The sequence below is a fragment of the Hemiscyllium ocellatum genome, chromosome 19, assembly GCF_020745735.1.
Source record: "Hemiscyllium ocellatum isolate sHemOce1 chromosome 19, sHemOce1.pat.X.cur, whole genome shotgun sequence".
In the NCBI taxonomy this organism is placed as follows: Eukaryota; Metazoa; Chordata; class Chondrichthyes; order Orectolobiformes; family Hemiscylliidae; genus Hemiscyllium; species Hemiscyllium ocellatum.
Genome location: NC_083419.1, coordinates 13,969,825 through 13,987,320, shown reverse-complemented (window position 1 = coordinate 13,987,320; position 17,496 = coordinate 13,969,825). Strand labels below are relative to the sequence as shown.

At 43.2% G+C, this 17,496-nt stretch overlaps 1 protein-coding gene across 1 annotated transcript in view; it reads left to right on the top strand.

Moving 5' to 3' along the window:
- stab2 (stabilin 2) overlaps positions 1-17,496 on the top strand; it is a 179,750-nt gene that overhangs the window by 13,873 nt on the left and 148,381 nt on the right. The window contains exons 4-6 of the mRNA XM_060839668.1: positions 10,890-10,975; positions 14,138-14,207; positions 16,552-16,647. Coding sequence (XP_060695651.1) covers positions 10,890-10,975; positions 14,138-14,207; positions 16,552-16,647 — 252 coding nt within the window. The remainder of the gene's footprint in view (positions 1-10,889; positions 10,976-14,137; positions 14,208-16,551; positions 16,648-17,496) is intronic.

Sequence of the window (17,496 nt, the reverse complement as noted above, 5' to 3'; positions counted from 1 at the left end):
GGGTGACCTTATAGAGGTTTATAATAGGCAAAGTCATTTCCCTGGGGTGGGGGAGTCCAGAACTAGATGGCATAGGTTTAGGGTGAGAAGGGAAAGATATAAGAGAGACCTATGGGCAACGTTTTCTCACAGAGGGTGGTATGTGTATGGAATGAGTTTGATTACTTACAGTGTGGAAACAGGCCCTTTGGCCCACCAAGTCCACACCGACCCGCAACCCACCCATTTCCCTACATTTACCCCTTTACCTAACACTACGGGCAATTCAGCATGGCCAATTCACTTGACCTGCACATCTTTGGACTGTGGGAGGAAACCATGCAGACATGGGGAGAATGTGCAAACTCCACACAGTCAGTCGCCTGAGTCGGGAATTGAACCCGGATCTCTGGCGCTGTGAGGCAGCAGTGCTAACCACTGTGCCATCGTGCCACCATTGCCAGAGGAAGTGTTGGAAGCTGGTACAATTGCAACATTTAAGAGGCATTTGGATGGGTATATGATTGGAAATGGTTTGGAGGGATATTTGCCGGCTGCTGGCAGGTGGGACTAGTTGGGTTGTAATATTAGGTCGGCATGGATGGGTTGGACCGAAGGGTCTATTTCCATGCTGTACACCTCTATGACTCTAAGAGGAAACATTCTTTCCAGACTGGTCCTGTGAAGATCCCTCCGGATCCAACACATTTCAGTCAGGATGGCCTTGAACTCTTCTAACCTCCAGCCTACCCTGTCTAACTTTGCCTCATAGTATGACTGTCACTTCTTGTTTTTAGTCCAGTAAGTCTTTAGTGAATTGCTTCCAGCGTTCTTACCCTGTCTGTTGCATGAGCCTCGCTGACTAGTTCTTGTTGACCAAGTAAAGTGGATCCATTAAAGTATTGTGGAACCATCAACAAAATTTCACAATAACCCTGAGCCCATTAACTATATCAATTAGTGTGCTGCCTAAGCAGCTGCTGCTGGTGTTGTTGTTGACATTGGTGAGACAGGCTTCCTTCCTCAGGATTGAAAGCCTGACTTGCAGTGTGCTTTCACAGTGGTGACAGTAACACTCATTCACGTCACCATCTCTATTGACTGAGTGCCACCTCCTGTTTCCTTATTGATAACATCACTGTTGAATGCTCGCAAAGAGTTAAATCGTCAGTAAAAAGACATTGAACCTGTCATGATTTTACTTGTGGATTGGCCACAAAGCCAGAGGACATGCAGTGTGAATCAGAGAAAGATTGAAGGAATAAAGAAGCGGAACGTTCTGGAAATATTCTGCTTCTGTCGAAGTAGAAGCCGCTAACATGTCATGGTCAACAGCCTGCAATGATTTGCTTTTATATTTGTGAAGCAAAAATGCGTTTATATAAAGTAATTCATGCTGTGGGCCTTTCTTAAAATGGGCATCATCCTAATTGCCTTTGAACTCAGTGGCTTGTTCAGCCATTTTGGAGAGTTCTTAAAATCAGCCACATTGCTAGGGGTCTGGGGTCACATGTAGACCAGACCAGGTAAGGATGACAGATTTCCCTCCCTAAAGGACATTGGTGAAGCAGATGAGTTTTTATAATGATCAGTAATGGTCCATATTAGGCCAGCTTTTGTTTTTATTTTTAAATCAGTTCAAATTTCATCATTTGACATAGTAGGACAGAAACAACAGAGTCTAAGAGCTGGAGTAGGCCATTCAACCCTTTGAGTCTGCTTTGCCATCCAGTATGATCATGGCTAATCATCCAACTCTGTACCCAATCCGATTTTCTCAATTCAGTGCTCTGGCCTCAATTGCTTTCTGTGGTAGAGAGTTCCAGAGGCCCTTCTCTCTCTGGGTGAAGACATTGCTCATCCTCTGAGTTCTTAATAGCCTACACTGTATCCTTAGACTGTGACTCTTGGTTCTGGACTCCATGGCAATCACAAACATTCTACCCTGCATTTACCCTTTCAAGTCCCATTAGAATTTTGTAGGTTTCTCTGAGATCTTGCCTCATTTTCCTAAACATCAGTGAATACTGACAGTCTCTGGGTTGTGAATGGGTTCTGTTCTTAAGTCCACCACAAGTTAACTTGTTCTCAAATCGGAACACAATGCAGGACAATGGAAAGCAGCTGTCTGTAAATATATGAAACATTCATGTGTTGGGTCTTTAAAATTACACCCCTACATGGGATCATTCGTAATGATGAACATGTGTAAGCTGCAGGTCCCCTGTATAGCCTCCTAACTAATCGAGTCCGTCTTCATACGTTGGTTCTGCTATCTCAGGAATCAGTCTGATAAACCTTTGTTGCACTCCCTCCACAGCTAGAACATTCTTCGTCAGATAGGAAACCAAAACGGCACACAAGACTCCAAGTGTGGCCTCACCAACGCCCTCAACATTTTTATAGTGCCAGGCTTTATCAACTCTGACTCTCCAGCATCTGCAGTCTCACTTTCTCCTCTACAATTGCAGCAAGACAATCTGTGCAAACTCTCTCTCGCTATGAAAGACAATATACCATTTGCCTTCTTCACCGCCTGCTGCACCTGCACACTTACTTTCAGTGACTGGTGTTCAAGGTCACCCAGGTCTCATTGCACCTCTTCCAAGTTCCCTATTTAGATAATAATCTGCCTTGCAACTAAAGTGATCACATCACAGCTAATCACATTTACACTTTATTTACCATGTATTTGCACACTCACTCAATTTGTCCAAATCACACTGAAGCATCTCAGCATCTTCTAGACAGCTTATCGTCCCACCCAGCTTTGTGTCATTTGCAAATTTGAAGATATTACATTTAGTTCCCTCACCTAAATCATTGATATATCAAGTTGTTTGAACATCCGGAATTCGGACATTGTGATGTAGTGATATATCATTGGGCTATTAAGCCAGAAATGAGTCTGCTGCTCTGTGGACATGAGTTCAAATCCCACTATGACAGCTGGTGAAACTTAAATATAATGAATAAAATCAGCAATCTGAAATTAGTTTCGGGAATGATGATCATGAAACTATCATTGCTGGGTGTAAAAATCAAAGCTCTCAATAAAAATATTTATAAAAAAAAACCAAAGCTCTGTCCTTGCCTGCTCAGGCCTACATGTGTCTCAAGCAACGTGGTTAGCTCTGATTGTCCAAGTGTTGCTGGAATGCAGGTTCATAGTTCCTTGAAAGTGGAGTCGCAGGTAGATAGGGTAGTGAAGAAGGCATTTGGTATGCTTTCCTTTATTGGTCAGAGTCTTGAGTACAGGAGTTGGGAGGTCATGTTGTGGCTGTACAGGACATTGGTTAGGCTACTTTTGGAATATTGCGTGCAATTCCGGTCTCCCACCTATTGGAAGAACGTTGTGAAACTTGAAAGGGTTCAGAAAAGATTTACAAGGATATTGCCAAGGTTGGAGAGTTTGAGCTATTGGGAGAGGCTGAATAATAGGCTGGGGCTTTTTTCTCCTGGAGCGTCGGAGGTTTATAAAATCATGAGAGGCATGGATAGGATAAATAGACAAGGTCATTTCCCTGGGGTGGGGAAGTCCAAAACTGGAGGGCATAGGTTTAAGTTGAGAGGGGAAAGATATAAAAGGGACCTAAAGGACAACTTGTTCACGCAGAGGGTGGTGCGTGTATGGACTGAGCTGCCAGAGGAAGTGGTGGAGGCTGGTACAATTGCAGTATTTAAAAGGCATCGGTATGAGTATATGAATAGGACGGGTTTAGAATGATATGGGACAAGTGCTGGCAAGTGGGACTAGATCAGGTTAGGATATCTGGTTGGCATGGATGAGTTGGACCGAAGGGTCTGTTTCCATGCTGTTCATCTCTATGACTCTATGGCTGTATAAGTGAGCCACTCAGTGCAAGGGACATTTACAGATGGGCAACAACTGCTCACCTTTCCAGTGATGCCTCCATCTCATCATCAAAGCAAAATCTAAATTTAGGATTAAATATGATTATAATAATTTGTACATACCTGAAGGAGGTAACCAGAAACATGCAAATAAGTTATTGGCTGAATTATTCCAATTGGTCGTATTCCCAACTCTCGGTCAGAAAGTATTGGCTCAAGGTCCTACTCCATAACTAGAGAATAAAACACTAGGCTGGCACTACCAAATGAGTGCTGCATTGCCAAGATGTTGCTTTTAAAGTGTGACATTAAAACTGAGATTGCTCTCCTTGCTGAGCTGAATGTAAAGATATCATGGCAGCATTTGGAAGTTAAGAAAAAGGGTTACCCGCAGTCTCCTGGTTAGTACTTACGCCAAAACCAACATACAAAAATTGACTATTTGTTATTATCGCATTGTTGATTGTGGGAGTTTGCTGTCCATCAGATGGCAGCTGCGTCAGACTGAGATTTTGTTGAGACAGATGCCTTGAAGTTTATTAACAACGCTAACTATTCAGCTTCTAATGATATGTCAGCCTTAAAGACAGTCTGGGTTGTGTGCTTCCTTGCTATTATGGTATTATTACGTGTATATAACTGACTGAATACATTACACTGTCTCCATCATACTGAGCATGGGGTTACAAGAAGTGAGGACCTTTGTACTGGAGCATCACATGTTGTAAGGTTATGTCACTATCCTAAAGCTACATTCCTTTTCCAGGCTGGAATCCATGCAATAGTACAGCAGGAAATTGTGGAAATTAGGAAAGGCATTATATAGAAACTGGATGATTTTTTTTCTTGAGTGTTCACCATTGATTAGATTCAATTTTCAAAGAACTATAAATGTGCTTTGTACGTACCCATTTCCACCAAGGTATGGAGTGCTGTGATGTGCTCAGAAGGTTTCAGGATGGCCCAGGGACAGACACATTCTTGGATACAGAGCAGGAGGTGCTGGTTAAGATGCTCCAGGGGAAGAGGTCTATCCTGCAGTGTTACAGAAGTCCGCTTCACCTTACTGTCTATCCTCCAACAGCAGGACCCGATGATAGGTTGCAAACTAAGTGCTGATTCTACAGCATTGTGTCTGATCTCAAAAAAGCCAGGCTCAACTTCACCTCATATATTTTAAATGCACGTTCTCATTGATGGGTGACATGGTAGCTCAATGGTTAGAACTGCTGCCTCCCAGCACCAGAGACCTGGGTGCGATTCCAGCCTTGGCCAACTGTCTGTGTGGAGTTTGCATATTCTCCCCGTGTCTGCATGAGTATCCTCCGGTGCTCCGGTTTCCCCCACAATCCAAAAATGTGCAGGTTAGGTGAATTGGCCATGCTAAATTGCCCACAGTGTTCAGGGATTTGTAGGTTAGGTGCATTAGTCAGGGGAAATCTAGAGTAATAGGGCAGGGGAATGGGTCTGGGTGGGTTACTCTTCAGAGGGTTGGTGTGGATTTGCTGGGCCGAATGGCCCGTTTCCACACTGTAGGGATTCTATGATTATTTTGAATTCATCTCAATGAAACAGCTGCTCTTGGTATAGAATCCCGACAGTGCAGATAGAGGCCATTTGGCCCATCTGGCCTGGACTGACCTTCTGAACAGCATCTCGCCCAGACCCACCCCATCACGGTAGCCCTGCATTTCCCATGGGTAATCTACACAGCCTGGCCACAATGGACAATTTAATGATGTCAAATCACTTAACCTGCAAACTTTTGGACTGTGGGAGGAAACCAGAACACCCAAAGAAAACCCACGCAAACACGGGAAGAATGTGCAAACTTCACACAGTCACCTAAGACTGGAATTGAACTTGAGTCCCTGGCACTGTGAGGCAGCAGTGCTAACCACTGTGCCAGTGTACTACCCAGTATGACCATTCTAAATTGGTTTATTATCCGTCAGACTAAAATACCCCTTCTAAAAGCCTCACCCCATTCAATTCAAGTAGCAAAATGAGACATTCAACAATGACAAAAATAGGCTATATCAATGCAGTTTTGTTGTTGAGTGAGAAACAATTGTTTAAGGAGATTTGAACTTCCTGAAGAATTGCACGTTGTACTTACTGCCCTTATTGTGAGATACTGGGCTGCTGCACTGATGAAGGAGTCTTCTTAAACACACACCAGGCAAATACAAAGACTAAGAAAGTGATGATGGTAACATTTTGTGAAAAAGTTCAAGCAATAACCCGTGCTCCTTATCTTTGACACCACATGAGAAAAGGAATAACTGAGAGGTCATATGATTGGTAAGGTCTTTGTCGGAAGTGGTAAATCACTGATAAGGAGGCTCCTAAAGTGGCAAGTCAAGGATAGAGATTCTTCCTCTTGATAGAATTGCTGAAAGTGATGACAAGAAAAGAGCAAAGAGTACAGAGTGAATAAATCAGAAAAGTTCCTGCTGTGACTCAAGCTGTGTCAGCCTATTGCCAATCTGGGTGCCCCAGGGCTTGATAAGAAAGACTCCAGTACAGGATAGAAAACAGATTCATTTGCTTTAATGAGGATTGTTAACACCTTTTTCAGCATAGCGATACCTCATTGATTTCAGACTGCTTAAATTGTTCGATGCGCATCTATTTCATATGAAATCGTTCAAGTGAGAATCGAAGTTTCAGCTTTGTCATTAAACAACAACTCAACGCATATGTTCAGGAGTTAGTGGGAGAAAATGTCCCAAGGGCTTTTACAGAGGAGCGTTCTGAACCACACATACATTCAGGCAAAAAAGACATAGTAGGTAGCTTGGTCACAAAAATGGGTTGTAAAGGGCAGCTGAAAGGACAAAGTGGACATGGTGTCTGTTAGGGAGAGTCATGTTCACTCATCTGCCAAAACATTAATGAGAAATGCTGGAAAGCGATGTACATTTCCCTTATAGGTATTACTTTGACCAACCTGGACACTTACCACTTTTTTTGCTTTGATAAATTTTCTATTATTTTTGCATCTAGTGAAGAAGATAGATAGATAGATAGACAGATAGACAGATGAATGGACAGTAACAAAAGACCGTACTACTGTACTGGGAGAGTCCGCCTATATCATGTGTTCAAAGCTCTGAATTGGGGTTTAAATCCATGTCTACATTAATGCAACAAAAACAGAAATTGCTGGAAAAACTCAGCAGGTATGGCACATCTATGGAGAGGAATCAGAATTAATGTTAGTTCTGAGGAACTGTCACTGGACCCAAAACATTAACTCTGATTTCTTTCCACGAATGCTGCCAGACCTGCTGAGCTTTTCCAGCAATTTCTGTTTTTGTTGCATTAATGTAGACATGGATTAACCCTTGTTAATCAAGGGTAGTATTACGGCAGCTGACAGAACATTTGAAGACACATCCACTGAGGTATCTTGGGCTGAAGTTAGAAACAGGAAAGGAGAGGTCACCCTGTTGGGAGTTTTCTACAGGCCTCCTAACTGTTCCAGGGATATAGAGAATAGGATAGCAAAGATGATTCTCGACAGGAGCGAGAGTGACAGCGTAGTTGTTATGGGGGACTTTAACTTCCCCAATATTATATGGGAATAATATAGTCCAAATAGTTTAGATGGGTCAGTTTTTTTTCAATATGTGCAGGAGGGTTTTCTGCCACAGTATCTAGACAGGTCAACAAGGGACAATGCCATATTGGATTTGGTACTGGGGAATGAAACCAGATAGGTGTTAGATGTGGAGGTAGGAGAGCACTTTGGCGATAGTGACCACAATTTGATTACTTTTACAATAGCAATGGGCAGGGATAGGTATATACCGCAGGCAAAGAGGTATTACTGGGGGAAAGACAATTATGCTGTGATTAGGCAAGATTTAGGATGCAAAGGATGGGGAAGGAGACTGCAGGGGATGGACACACTTGAAATGTGGAGCTCATTCAAGAAACAGCTACTGCGGGTCTTTGATAAGTATATACTTATCAGGCAAGGAGGTAGTTGTTGAAAGTGGGGGCAATGGTTTACTAAAGAAGTTGAAGCTCTTGTGAAGAGGAAGAAGAAGGATAAGTTGTGAAGGCTCACTTAGGGGGCTTGAGTGTTATAAGTTAGTCAGAAAAGATCTAAAGAGAGAGCTATGAAGAACCAGGGGGGGACATGAGAAGATGTTGGTGGATAGGATCAAGGAAACCCTAAGGCTTTCTCTAGGTATATCAGGAATAAAAGAATGACTAGAGTAAGAATAGGGCCAATCAAAGATAGTAGTGGAAAGTTGTGTGTAGAATCTGAGGACATAGGGGAAGGGCTTAATAAATACTTTTCATCAGTATTCACATTGGAAAAGGGCAATGTTAATGAGAATACGGAGATACAGTCTCCAAGATTAGATGGGATTGAGGTTGACAGAGAGGAGGCTTTAGCAATTTTGGAAGATCTGAAAATAGATAAGATGGGATTTATCTTTGGATTCTCTGGGAAGCCAGGGAGGAGATTGCAGAGCCTTTGGCTTTGATCTTTATGTCATCATTGTCGACAGGAGTAGTGCCAGAAGATTCGAGGAAAGCAAATGTTGTTCTCCTGTTTAAGAAGGGGAGTTGGGACAATCGTGGTAATTATAGGCCAGTGAGCCTTACTTCAGTTGAAGTAAGGTATTGGAAAAGGTGATAAGAGATAGGATTTATAATCATCTGGAAAGGAATGATTTGATTAGGGATAGTCAACATCGTTTTGTGAAGGGTAGGTCATGCCTCAGTAACCTTACTGAGTTTTTCAAGAAGGTGTCAAAACAGGTGGATAAGTGTAAAGTGGTTGATGTGGTGTATATGGACTTCAGTAAGGTGTTGGATAAGGTTCCACACAGTAGGCCATTGCCCAAATACGGAGTTTTGGGATTGAAGATGATTTAGCGGTTTGGATCAGAAATTGGCTAGCTGAAAGAAGACAGAGGTTGGTGGTTGATAGGAAATGTTCATCTTGGAGCTCAGTCACCAGAGGTGTGCCACAAGGATCTGTTTTGGAGCCACTGCCATTTGTCATTTTATAAATGATCTGGATTTGGGCGTAGAAGGATGGGTTAGTAAATTGGCGGATGACACTAAGGTAGGCGGAGTTGTGAATAGTGCTGAAGGATGATGTGGATTACAGTGGGACATAGATAAGATGCAGAGCTGAGCTGAGAAGTGGCAAATGGAGTTTAATGTGAGAAAGTGTGAGGTAGTTAACTTCAGAAGAAATAACAGGAATGTAGAGTATTGGGCTATTGGCAGTGTAGATGAATAGAGAGATTTCGGTCTCCTGATGCATAAATCCCTGAAAGTTGCCACCCAGGTCAATTGGGTTTTTAAGATGGCATATGGGTGTGTTGGTGTTTATTGATAGGGGGATTGAGTTTTGGATCCATAAGGTCATGCTTCAGCTGTGCAAGACACTGAAAAGGCCGCACCTGGAGTATTGCATGCAGTTCTGGTCACTGCGTTATAGGAAGGATGTGGAAGCTTTGGAAAGGGTTCAGATGATACCTGATGTGGAAGGATGGTCTTTTGAGGAAAGGCTGAAGGAACTGAGGCTGTTTTCATTAGAGAGAAGAAGGTTGAGAGGCTACTTAATCAAGACGTACAAGATAATCAGAGGGTTAGATAGGGTGGACAGTAGGAGCCTTTTTCCTTGGATGGTGAAGGCTAACACGAGGGGACATAGCTTTAAATTTAGCAGTGATAGATTTAGGACAGATATTAGGAGTAGTTTCTTCACTCAGCGAGTAGTAGGGGTATGGAGCAGCCTGCCTGGAACAGTAGTAGCCTCACTGACATTAAGGGCATTTAAATGGGCATTGGACATATAGATGATAATGGATCGGTGTAGGTTAGGTGGGCATCAGATTATTTTCACAGGTTGGCGCAACATCGAAGGCTGAAGGGCCTGCACTGCGCTGTAACGTTGTATGTTCTATGTTCTATGCTGTCGGACTTCTGAGCTTTTCCAGCAATTTTTGCTTTTATTTCTGATTTCTAGCATTAGCACTTTTTTCAGTTTTTATCTCCATTAATACAGTTGTTTTTGTAATCTAAACTTTCCTCACACTTTTAAGATTTCCTAAATGTGAATCTTATTGTGTTCTGGAAAAATGTGCAATATTTGCGAACTTCCAGAGGAACTTGAGAATTTAAATAGAAATCTACATTGTAGCCAGTGTACAGTGTACAGGAATCAACCTCGTATTAACTAACGTTTATAAATGTTTGTTCTACCCAGAGATTTATTCATAATAAAATGCTAATTATATTTTCAATAATATGAAACCAGTTTAATTTTGAGCTGTTCAAACCGCATGGAGAATATCCAGAAGCACATGGCTGTAAGCATAAGATAGTCATTGCTAAATCTGATGGGGAATCAAGTGAAAGCTTCTCCACCCAGAGACTGGTAGGAATGTTAAACTCAGAGACTGGTTAGGTGAACACCCATAGATACATTCAAAGGGAAACTGTGTGAGGGAGAAAGGAATAGAATGGTCATCCTGATAGGGGGGGAGCTTGACACCATCCAGGACGAAGCAGCCCACTTGATTGGCACCTCATCCATTCCCTCCACCACCAACACTCAGTAGTAGCAATGTGTACTATCTACAAGATGCACTGCAGAAATTCATCATCGATCCCAGAGTGCACCTTCCAAACTTGCGACTACTTCCATCTAAAAGGATAAGGGCAGCAGGTACATGGGGACACCACCCCCTGCAAGTTCCCTTCCAAGCCACTCACCATCCTGACTTGGAAATATATCGCTATACATTCACTGTCACGGAGTAAAAACCCTGGAATTCTGTCCCTTAGGGCATTGTGGGTCCACCTACACTACAGAGCTGCAGTGGTTCATGAAGGCAGCTCACCAAGGGCAACTAGGGACGGGCAATAAATGCCGGCCAGCCAGTGATGCCCACGTCCCACGAGGGAATGAAAAATAAACACCAACATTGGCCTGTTTGGCTGAATAGCCTGTTTCTCTGTTGTTGATTGAATATAATCTGTATAGAGGTCTGATACTTGGTTTGATATGATTACAGAATGCCCAGGAGGAGCAGCATCCCCTTGTAATAAGAAAGGAGTATGCTTCGATGGCATGGGAGGAACTGGCACATGTAATTGCATGGTAGGTTGGAGTGTTAACTGGTAAGTACAAATGAACATCAGAAATAGGAACTGGAGTTGCCCATGTGGCCTGCCAAGCCAACTCCGGCATTCTATAAGATTCTACCCCAGGTAGAATCCTCTCCTTTGCAGCTCCTACCAGCCCGCCTCTCTGATATTTCAATAATCTACTTCCTACTTTATGACTTCCAGTGATCTAGCATCCGCAGCTCTCTGGGACACAGACTTCCAGATGTTCACTACCCTCTGGGAGACTAAAATCCTTCACTTCTCAGTTTTAAATGAACTCCTCCTTATTCTGTAACTGCATCTCCAAGCTTGAGATTGTCTTGCTAGTTGAAACATCCCAGTGTCTATCCTGTCAAGCCCCCTCAGAATATGGTCTGCTACAATAAGGTCAACCACTCATTCTTCTAAATTCTAATGAATAAAGGCCTTAGCTCTTAACCCCTTCTGGCTAAGTCAATCTCTTCATCCCAGCAATCATCCCAGTGAATCTCTTTCAATTACCTCCATTGCCAGCGCATCCTTTCTTAAATAGAGCCCATTCATTGGACAACTATCACTGTCACATAAATAACTATATATGGTGTTGGTGAGGCCGCACCTGGACTCTACACAACTCTACACTGTACTCCAGGTGCGGCCTCTCCAACACCATATATAGTTATTTGTGTGACAGTGATAGTTGTCCAATGAATGGGCTCTATTTTATTGCAAAGATTGCAGTGAATGGTTAATACTACAGTCACAATAATGAGCTACTTTATCACAGTCATTATCCCCATTGCCAATACCACTCACAATACACTTCTGTTCAATCTCGTTCTTCATCAATGCTCCATCGCTGTTGGCATGGTGAGGCACCACCGCGGGTTGCTAGACTCTGGCATTATGAATGCAGAACTTCGGAAATTGGCACGAGATAGCCTTCACCATGTTGAAGGGAGTGACGTTGAGAAAAGGGATTACAAACATAGGTGGACTGGCCGGAAAAGATTCACCTTCCCTCTAGAACCCATCAGGGGCTCCTGGTTGGCAGAACACTGCAAGATAATGAAGGTACAAAGGGCCCCCGTGAAAGCGATTAAGAAATGAGGGAGGAGGATAAGAATTCAAATGCAACATCTCCCCTTCAGCTATCCTGATCCACATCTCAGTAATGCAGCTCAACCAGGCTCTTAATACAGCCCCCACGGACAAGCAATGTATTCCGAAGAAAATCCCAGAAATACTCACCCAGTGAATGGCGATTCCATGATCCAAGCCCTTTTCCCGATCGTTGTGCCCAAGGAACCAAAGGTCAATGTGAGAAATTTTCAGCCATGTCGATTCCTTAGTTTGTGAGGATCCCAGACAAGGGCAGTGTTTACGGTCTTACAAAGGCATCCACCGTGAAGCACAGTTCTGCTCTGAGGACAAGGAAAAGCTGTGAAAAAAACATTTTCAAGTATGACATAGGACTGGCAGATTACATCGATTGGACAGACTAACATTCTTTTATCTAGAAAAAGGAAGGCTGATAGAGATCTTTAAAATTATGGGAGGATTTGATAGAATCAATGTAGAAAAGATGCTGGTATTTCTTGAGGGAGTCCAAAACCTGGTACTTTAAGTATGAGATGGTGATGTGTTATAGCTCACTCAGGGAGCCTAGGTTGCTCTGGCAGTATACACGTTCCCGTGGATAGAAACATAGAAAATAGGAACAGGAGTAGGCCATTCAGCCCTTCGAGCTTGCACTACCATTCAATATGATTATGGCTGATCATGCAGTCTCAGTATACCACTCCTATTTACTCTCCATATCCCTTGATCCCTTTAGGGGGTCAAGCTCCTTCTTGAATGCACCTAATGTACTTGCCCCAACAGCTTCCTTTTGAGGAGAATTCCACAGGTTCGCAACTCTCTGAGTGAAGAAATTCTTCCTCATCTTAGTCCTGAATGGCTTACCCCTTATTCTTCGACTCTGACCCCTTGTTCTGGACTTCCCCAACATTCTTCCCACATCTAGCCTGTCCTGTCCCATCAGGATTTTATATGTCTCTCTGAGATTGCCCCCTCAACCTTCTAAATTCCAGTGAGTACGAGCCCAGTCAATCCGGTCTTTCCTCATATGTCAGTCCTGCCATCCGGGAATCAATCCGGTGAACCTCAACCAAAAGAATGTTCTTCCTAAGACCAAAACGGCACATAATACCCAAGATGTGGCCTCACCAAGACCCTGTATAACTGCACAAGGCAGCTGCACTCCAATCCTCAAATCGTCTCGCTGTGAAGGCCAGCATGCCATTAGCTTTCCTCATCGCCAGGACCAATAGATAGTGATAGTAGAGACTTCAATGTTCTTTCCATCAGACAGCTGATAGTCAAACTCAGACGTTTAGTGGCGTTACCATATCATTGGGTCCTGGTACGGGATTTGAACTAACAGCTTCAAGCTCAGAAGCTGGGATGCTGCCCGGGGTGCCACAAGACTTCCCAAAATGGGATTCAGGGCATGCTTCTGTAATCAGTGGTGAGAAAGTGGAACTCACTACCACAGGGAGTGTTTCAGCTGAATAACAGAGATCAGTTTCAGGGAAGGTTAAGTAAGTACACAAGGGAGAAAGGAATAGATGGTTCGACTGATGGAGTTAGATGGAGAGGGAGGGATGCAGTTCATGAGAACTGTAAATGCTGGGCTGAATGGACTGTATCAAAGTGAATTCAGTGGAATTTAGCGTGTTTGTTAGTGTTCAGATCAACTGACCCCGAACAGTCAATTGTGATCAGTGCTCCTTACAATGGTTTATACATTAAAGAGTGGGGGTAAGGGTTGGAGGAAGTGACTAAGTAGCTTGATGAGATCTGAATGAATTTGCAAGGGTCACCAAGTCTCAAAACCAAATCCAGCATCCTGTTTTGACATGTTTCATTGAGTGTTTTCAACAACACTCATTGTTTTTCATGAGACCTGCCTTGAATTTTGATGACTTTACACATTCCATTACTTGTGAACCATCAAAGCAAATCAAAGACCCACACTGGAAACTCTGATTTGAAAGGAATTTCTCTGTCCACTGCCTCCAGTTGGCTTATCAGTCACGGATACTACAATTATTAACTATTATTCAATGCTAAGTGCCCCTACCTTACAATATTTTGATATTAATTATTGCAGGCTGGCTATGCGGGATTAGCGTGTGAGAAATGTGCCAAAGAGACCTCATACGGACCTGACTGTGTTTCTGGTGAGATACAGCATTTTATACATTCTTTCATTTGCTCTTGGGGGTTTGGACATCACTAGCATGGCCAGCTGATATTACCCATCCCTGGCTGCCTTTGGGAAGATGGTGGTGAACTGCCTTCTTGAACCACAATGGTCTACATGTGTATCTGTTAGACACATCAGGATGTTAACCCAGTGACAATAAAGGAACAATGATCTTTTCCATAGCACTTTGTTGTTTGACTTGGAGGGGAATATTCATGTGAATATGCTGCCCTTGTTGGTCTAGGCAGTAGTGGTCCTGGCTTTAGTAGGTGCTGGTGGAGAAGTATTGGTCACATTTTGCCCTGCATCTTATAGACAGATGGGTACACACTGTTGCCACTGTGCATTGGTTGTGGAGGGACTGAATTCTTAAGTTAGGGCATAGGTATCTACTGAGCAGCTGCTTTCTCCAGGTTGATGTCAGGTTTCTTGAGTGTTGTTAGAGCTGCAAGTGGGGAGTATTCTATCATATTCCTGTTGATCGGCTTTTGCCCAAAACATCGATTTTCCTGCTCCTCGGATGCTGCCTGACCTGCTGTGCTTTTCCAGCACCATTCTATTCTAGACTCAGTATTCTATCATACTCCTGCCTTGTGTCTTGTACATGGTGGGCAGATAGGAGGTGAGTCAATTCCTACAGAATTCATAGACTTCGAGCTAAATGTCTGAAGTGGCAGTCTAAACATGAAAGATAATAAATGTTAAAAATATATAAACACAGAAAATGTTGGGAATACTTAGCAAGTAGAAGATTTTTTGTCAGACCTGTGAAAAGTTAGAGAGGTAACGAGTTTTAAGAAAGTGGAAAGGTGAGGGGATTAAGGAGGAAAATGGAGAGACTGAGATGCTGGAGGGTATAATTGAGTAACAACTGATGGTAATGGCAAAGTGATAATGAAACCAGTAAAGATACAAAAGATGGGTCTGGTGGAAGTGCAAATGACAATGCAGATCCGGTACAAGTCTGGAATGTGGATTTGCCGGATGTGTCAGCTGTGGTGCAGTATGTAGCATTTTAGCCTCTGAATGTTGAGATTCTGAGTCCAAGTCCCTCGCCAGGCCTTGACTGCAACGATCAACGGTTTGGTGGAGACACTTTCTTTCAGACACGATGATAAACTGACGCCCTGTCTACCCCTCAGGAGGGTGTAAAAGATTCCCTGCCTCTATCTGATTGAAAGCAATGGAACTATCTTCAATATCCTGGGTCAGCACTGACCCCTCAATTAACACAATTTGTTCACTGCCACATTGCTGTTTATGGAACCACTTCTGTTTCAGACGTACTTTGAGATATCCAATGAGTGCAAAACTCAAAGATTCGTAAAGGTTGTAAACTGCCTCATTGGAACATGAGGTGTCAGGACTTGACCTTCAAAAGTAGCAACGTTAGAATTGGAATTTCTGAGGTGTCAGAGAGCATATTTCCGATTCTCCTCATGTAAGAGATTGAGAATAATGTCCAGAGCTTGGCCCAGTGGCATTCCAGCCTACTTCAGATGGTCTATTACATTCCATTTGGAGAGTACTTCTTAAGGTAATCCAACTGCCTCAAGTCATAGAGTCATAGAGATGTACAGCACGGAAACAGACCCTTCAGTCCAACCCGTCCATGCCGACCAGATATCCCAGCCCAATCTAGTCCCACCTGCCTATGAAACATCACTGGGAAATATTTTCTTGACAGGCACATTGTGACTTGCTGTGAATCCTTTTGGAGGCCTTCTATAGGCCCCGTGCCTTTACAAGATTCAGATGTCAACTCTCCAGGGATTTTCAGGAATTGAACATAAATCTGCTGAACACAGTGGCAAGCAACGCTTAGGAGAACATCATAGGGCTCTTAAAAAAGTGGATTCATTTGCCAGTTAGCTGTAGAGAGGCAGGCGGCTATGAGGTTGGACATGCGAGAGCACTAAGAGTGGATATGCTCAGCTGAGCGGCCTGAGGTGGAACTTCATTGATGAAATCAACATAAATATGGCCCAGCAGAGTTTGAAGCTCCATTATTAGGCCAAGCTCATTAATGCTGAAGGACGGGGTGGGGGTTGGGGGGGAGGGGGGCAAGGTTTGATACCTCCTCCAGAAGTGGCCTAGCTGTGGTGCAATTGAGACTGAGCAACATCTCATTTTAGCATCTTTCTCTTCTGTCCTTTTGAACGTCCTCAGGGGTTCAGAGTGACAAGGATCCAATGAGTGCATTACATTAATCATTGTTAAAGTCCCAAGAGACATCAGAGTGAGAAATGTCACATGCGTTGTAAAATGTTGCATCTATCTCTGTGATTTCAAACAGCATCGATCTCTTCCTTTTGCAGAATGTGAATGTGTTCATGGAGTCTGCAAAAGTGGAGTTGCTGCAGATGGCACATGCACGTGTTATTCTGGCTACACAGGAGCCAAGTGTGACCAGGGTAAGGACAATACAATGATCTGTTAGAGTAAAAACATCATGTACCATAATTGTACCAATGTAAGGTAATATTCGTGGGGCACATTTTACATCAGCATTTATCCTTAGTCAAAAAAACAGCTCAAAGGACCAATGCCTATGTTAAAGAGCTGGGCTGTGATTACTCGGTGTGTGAATATTTGTACCTGAAGGCAATCATTTATTAGCGTCTGAATGTTGCTAATAGTCTTAGGGATTCGTACTATATTTATCAGGACAGAGTTACATCATTTTGGGGTCACTCACAAGTTTACTTAAGGCTGGAGCCCATATTAAGGCTTAGCATTACACTCGTTCTGCTAATGTGAAGCCAGATTCACAGAGCGCAGGAGCAGCTCAACACCAAGAGAAGGTATTGTCAGCTACACTGAGAGTCACTAATAACTAGCAAAGACAGTATCCTTATGTATCAGTGCTCAGAACAAAGAACAAAGAACAAATCAGCACAGGAACAGATCCTTCGGCCTTTCAAGTCTGTGCCTAGACATTTTGCCCTTCCATATTAAAATTGTCTTCACTTGCAGGATCCATATGCCTCTATTCCCTTCCTATTCATATATTCATCCCAGTGTTTCTTGAATGCTGCTATTGTGTCTGCTTTCACCACCTCCTCTGGCAGTGTGTTCCAGGCACACACCACCCTTTGTGTGGAAAACATACCTTGCGCTTTGAACCTGTGACCCCTCCATTCTGGGAAAAAGACCTCATAATTTCCACTCTATCCATGCCAATCACAATCTTATAAACTTCTATCAGGTCGCCCCTCAACGTCCTGCGTTCCAGTGAAAACAAACCCAGTCTATCCAACTTT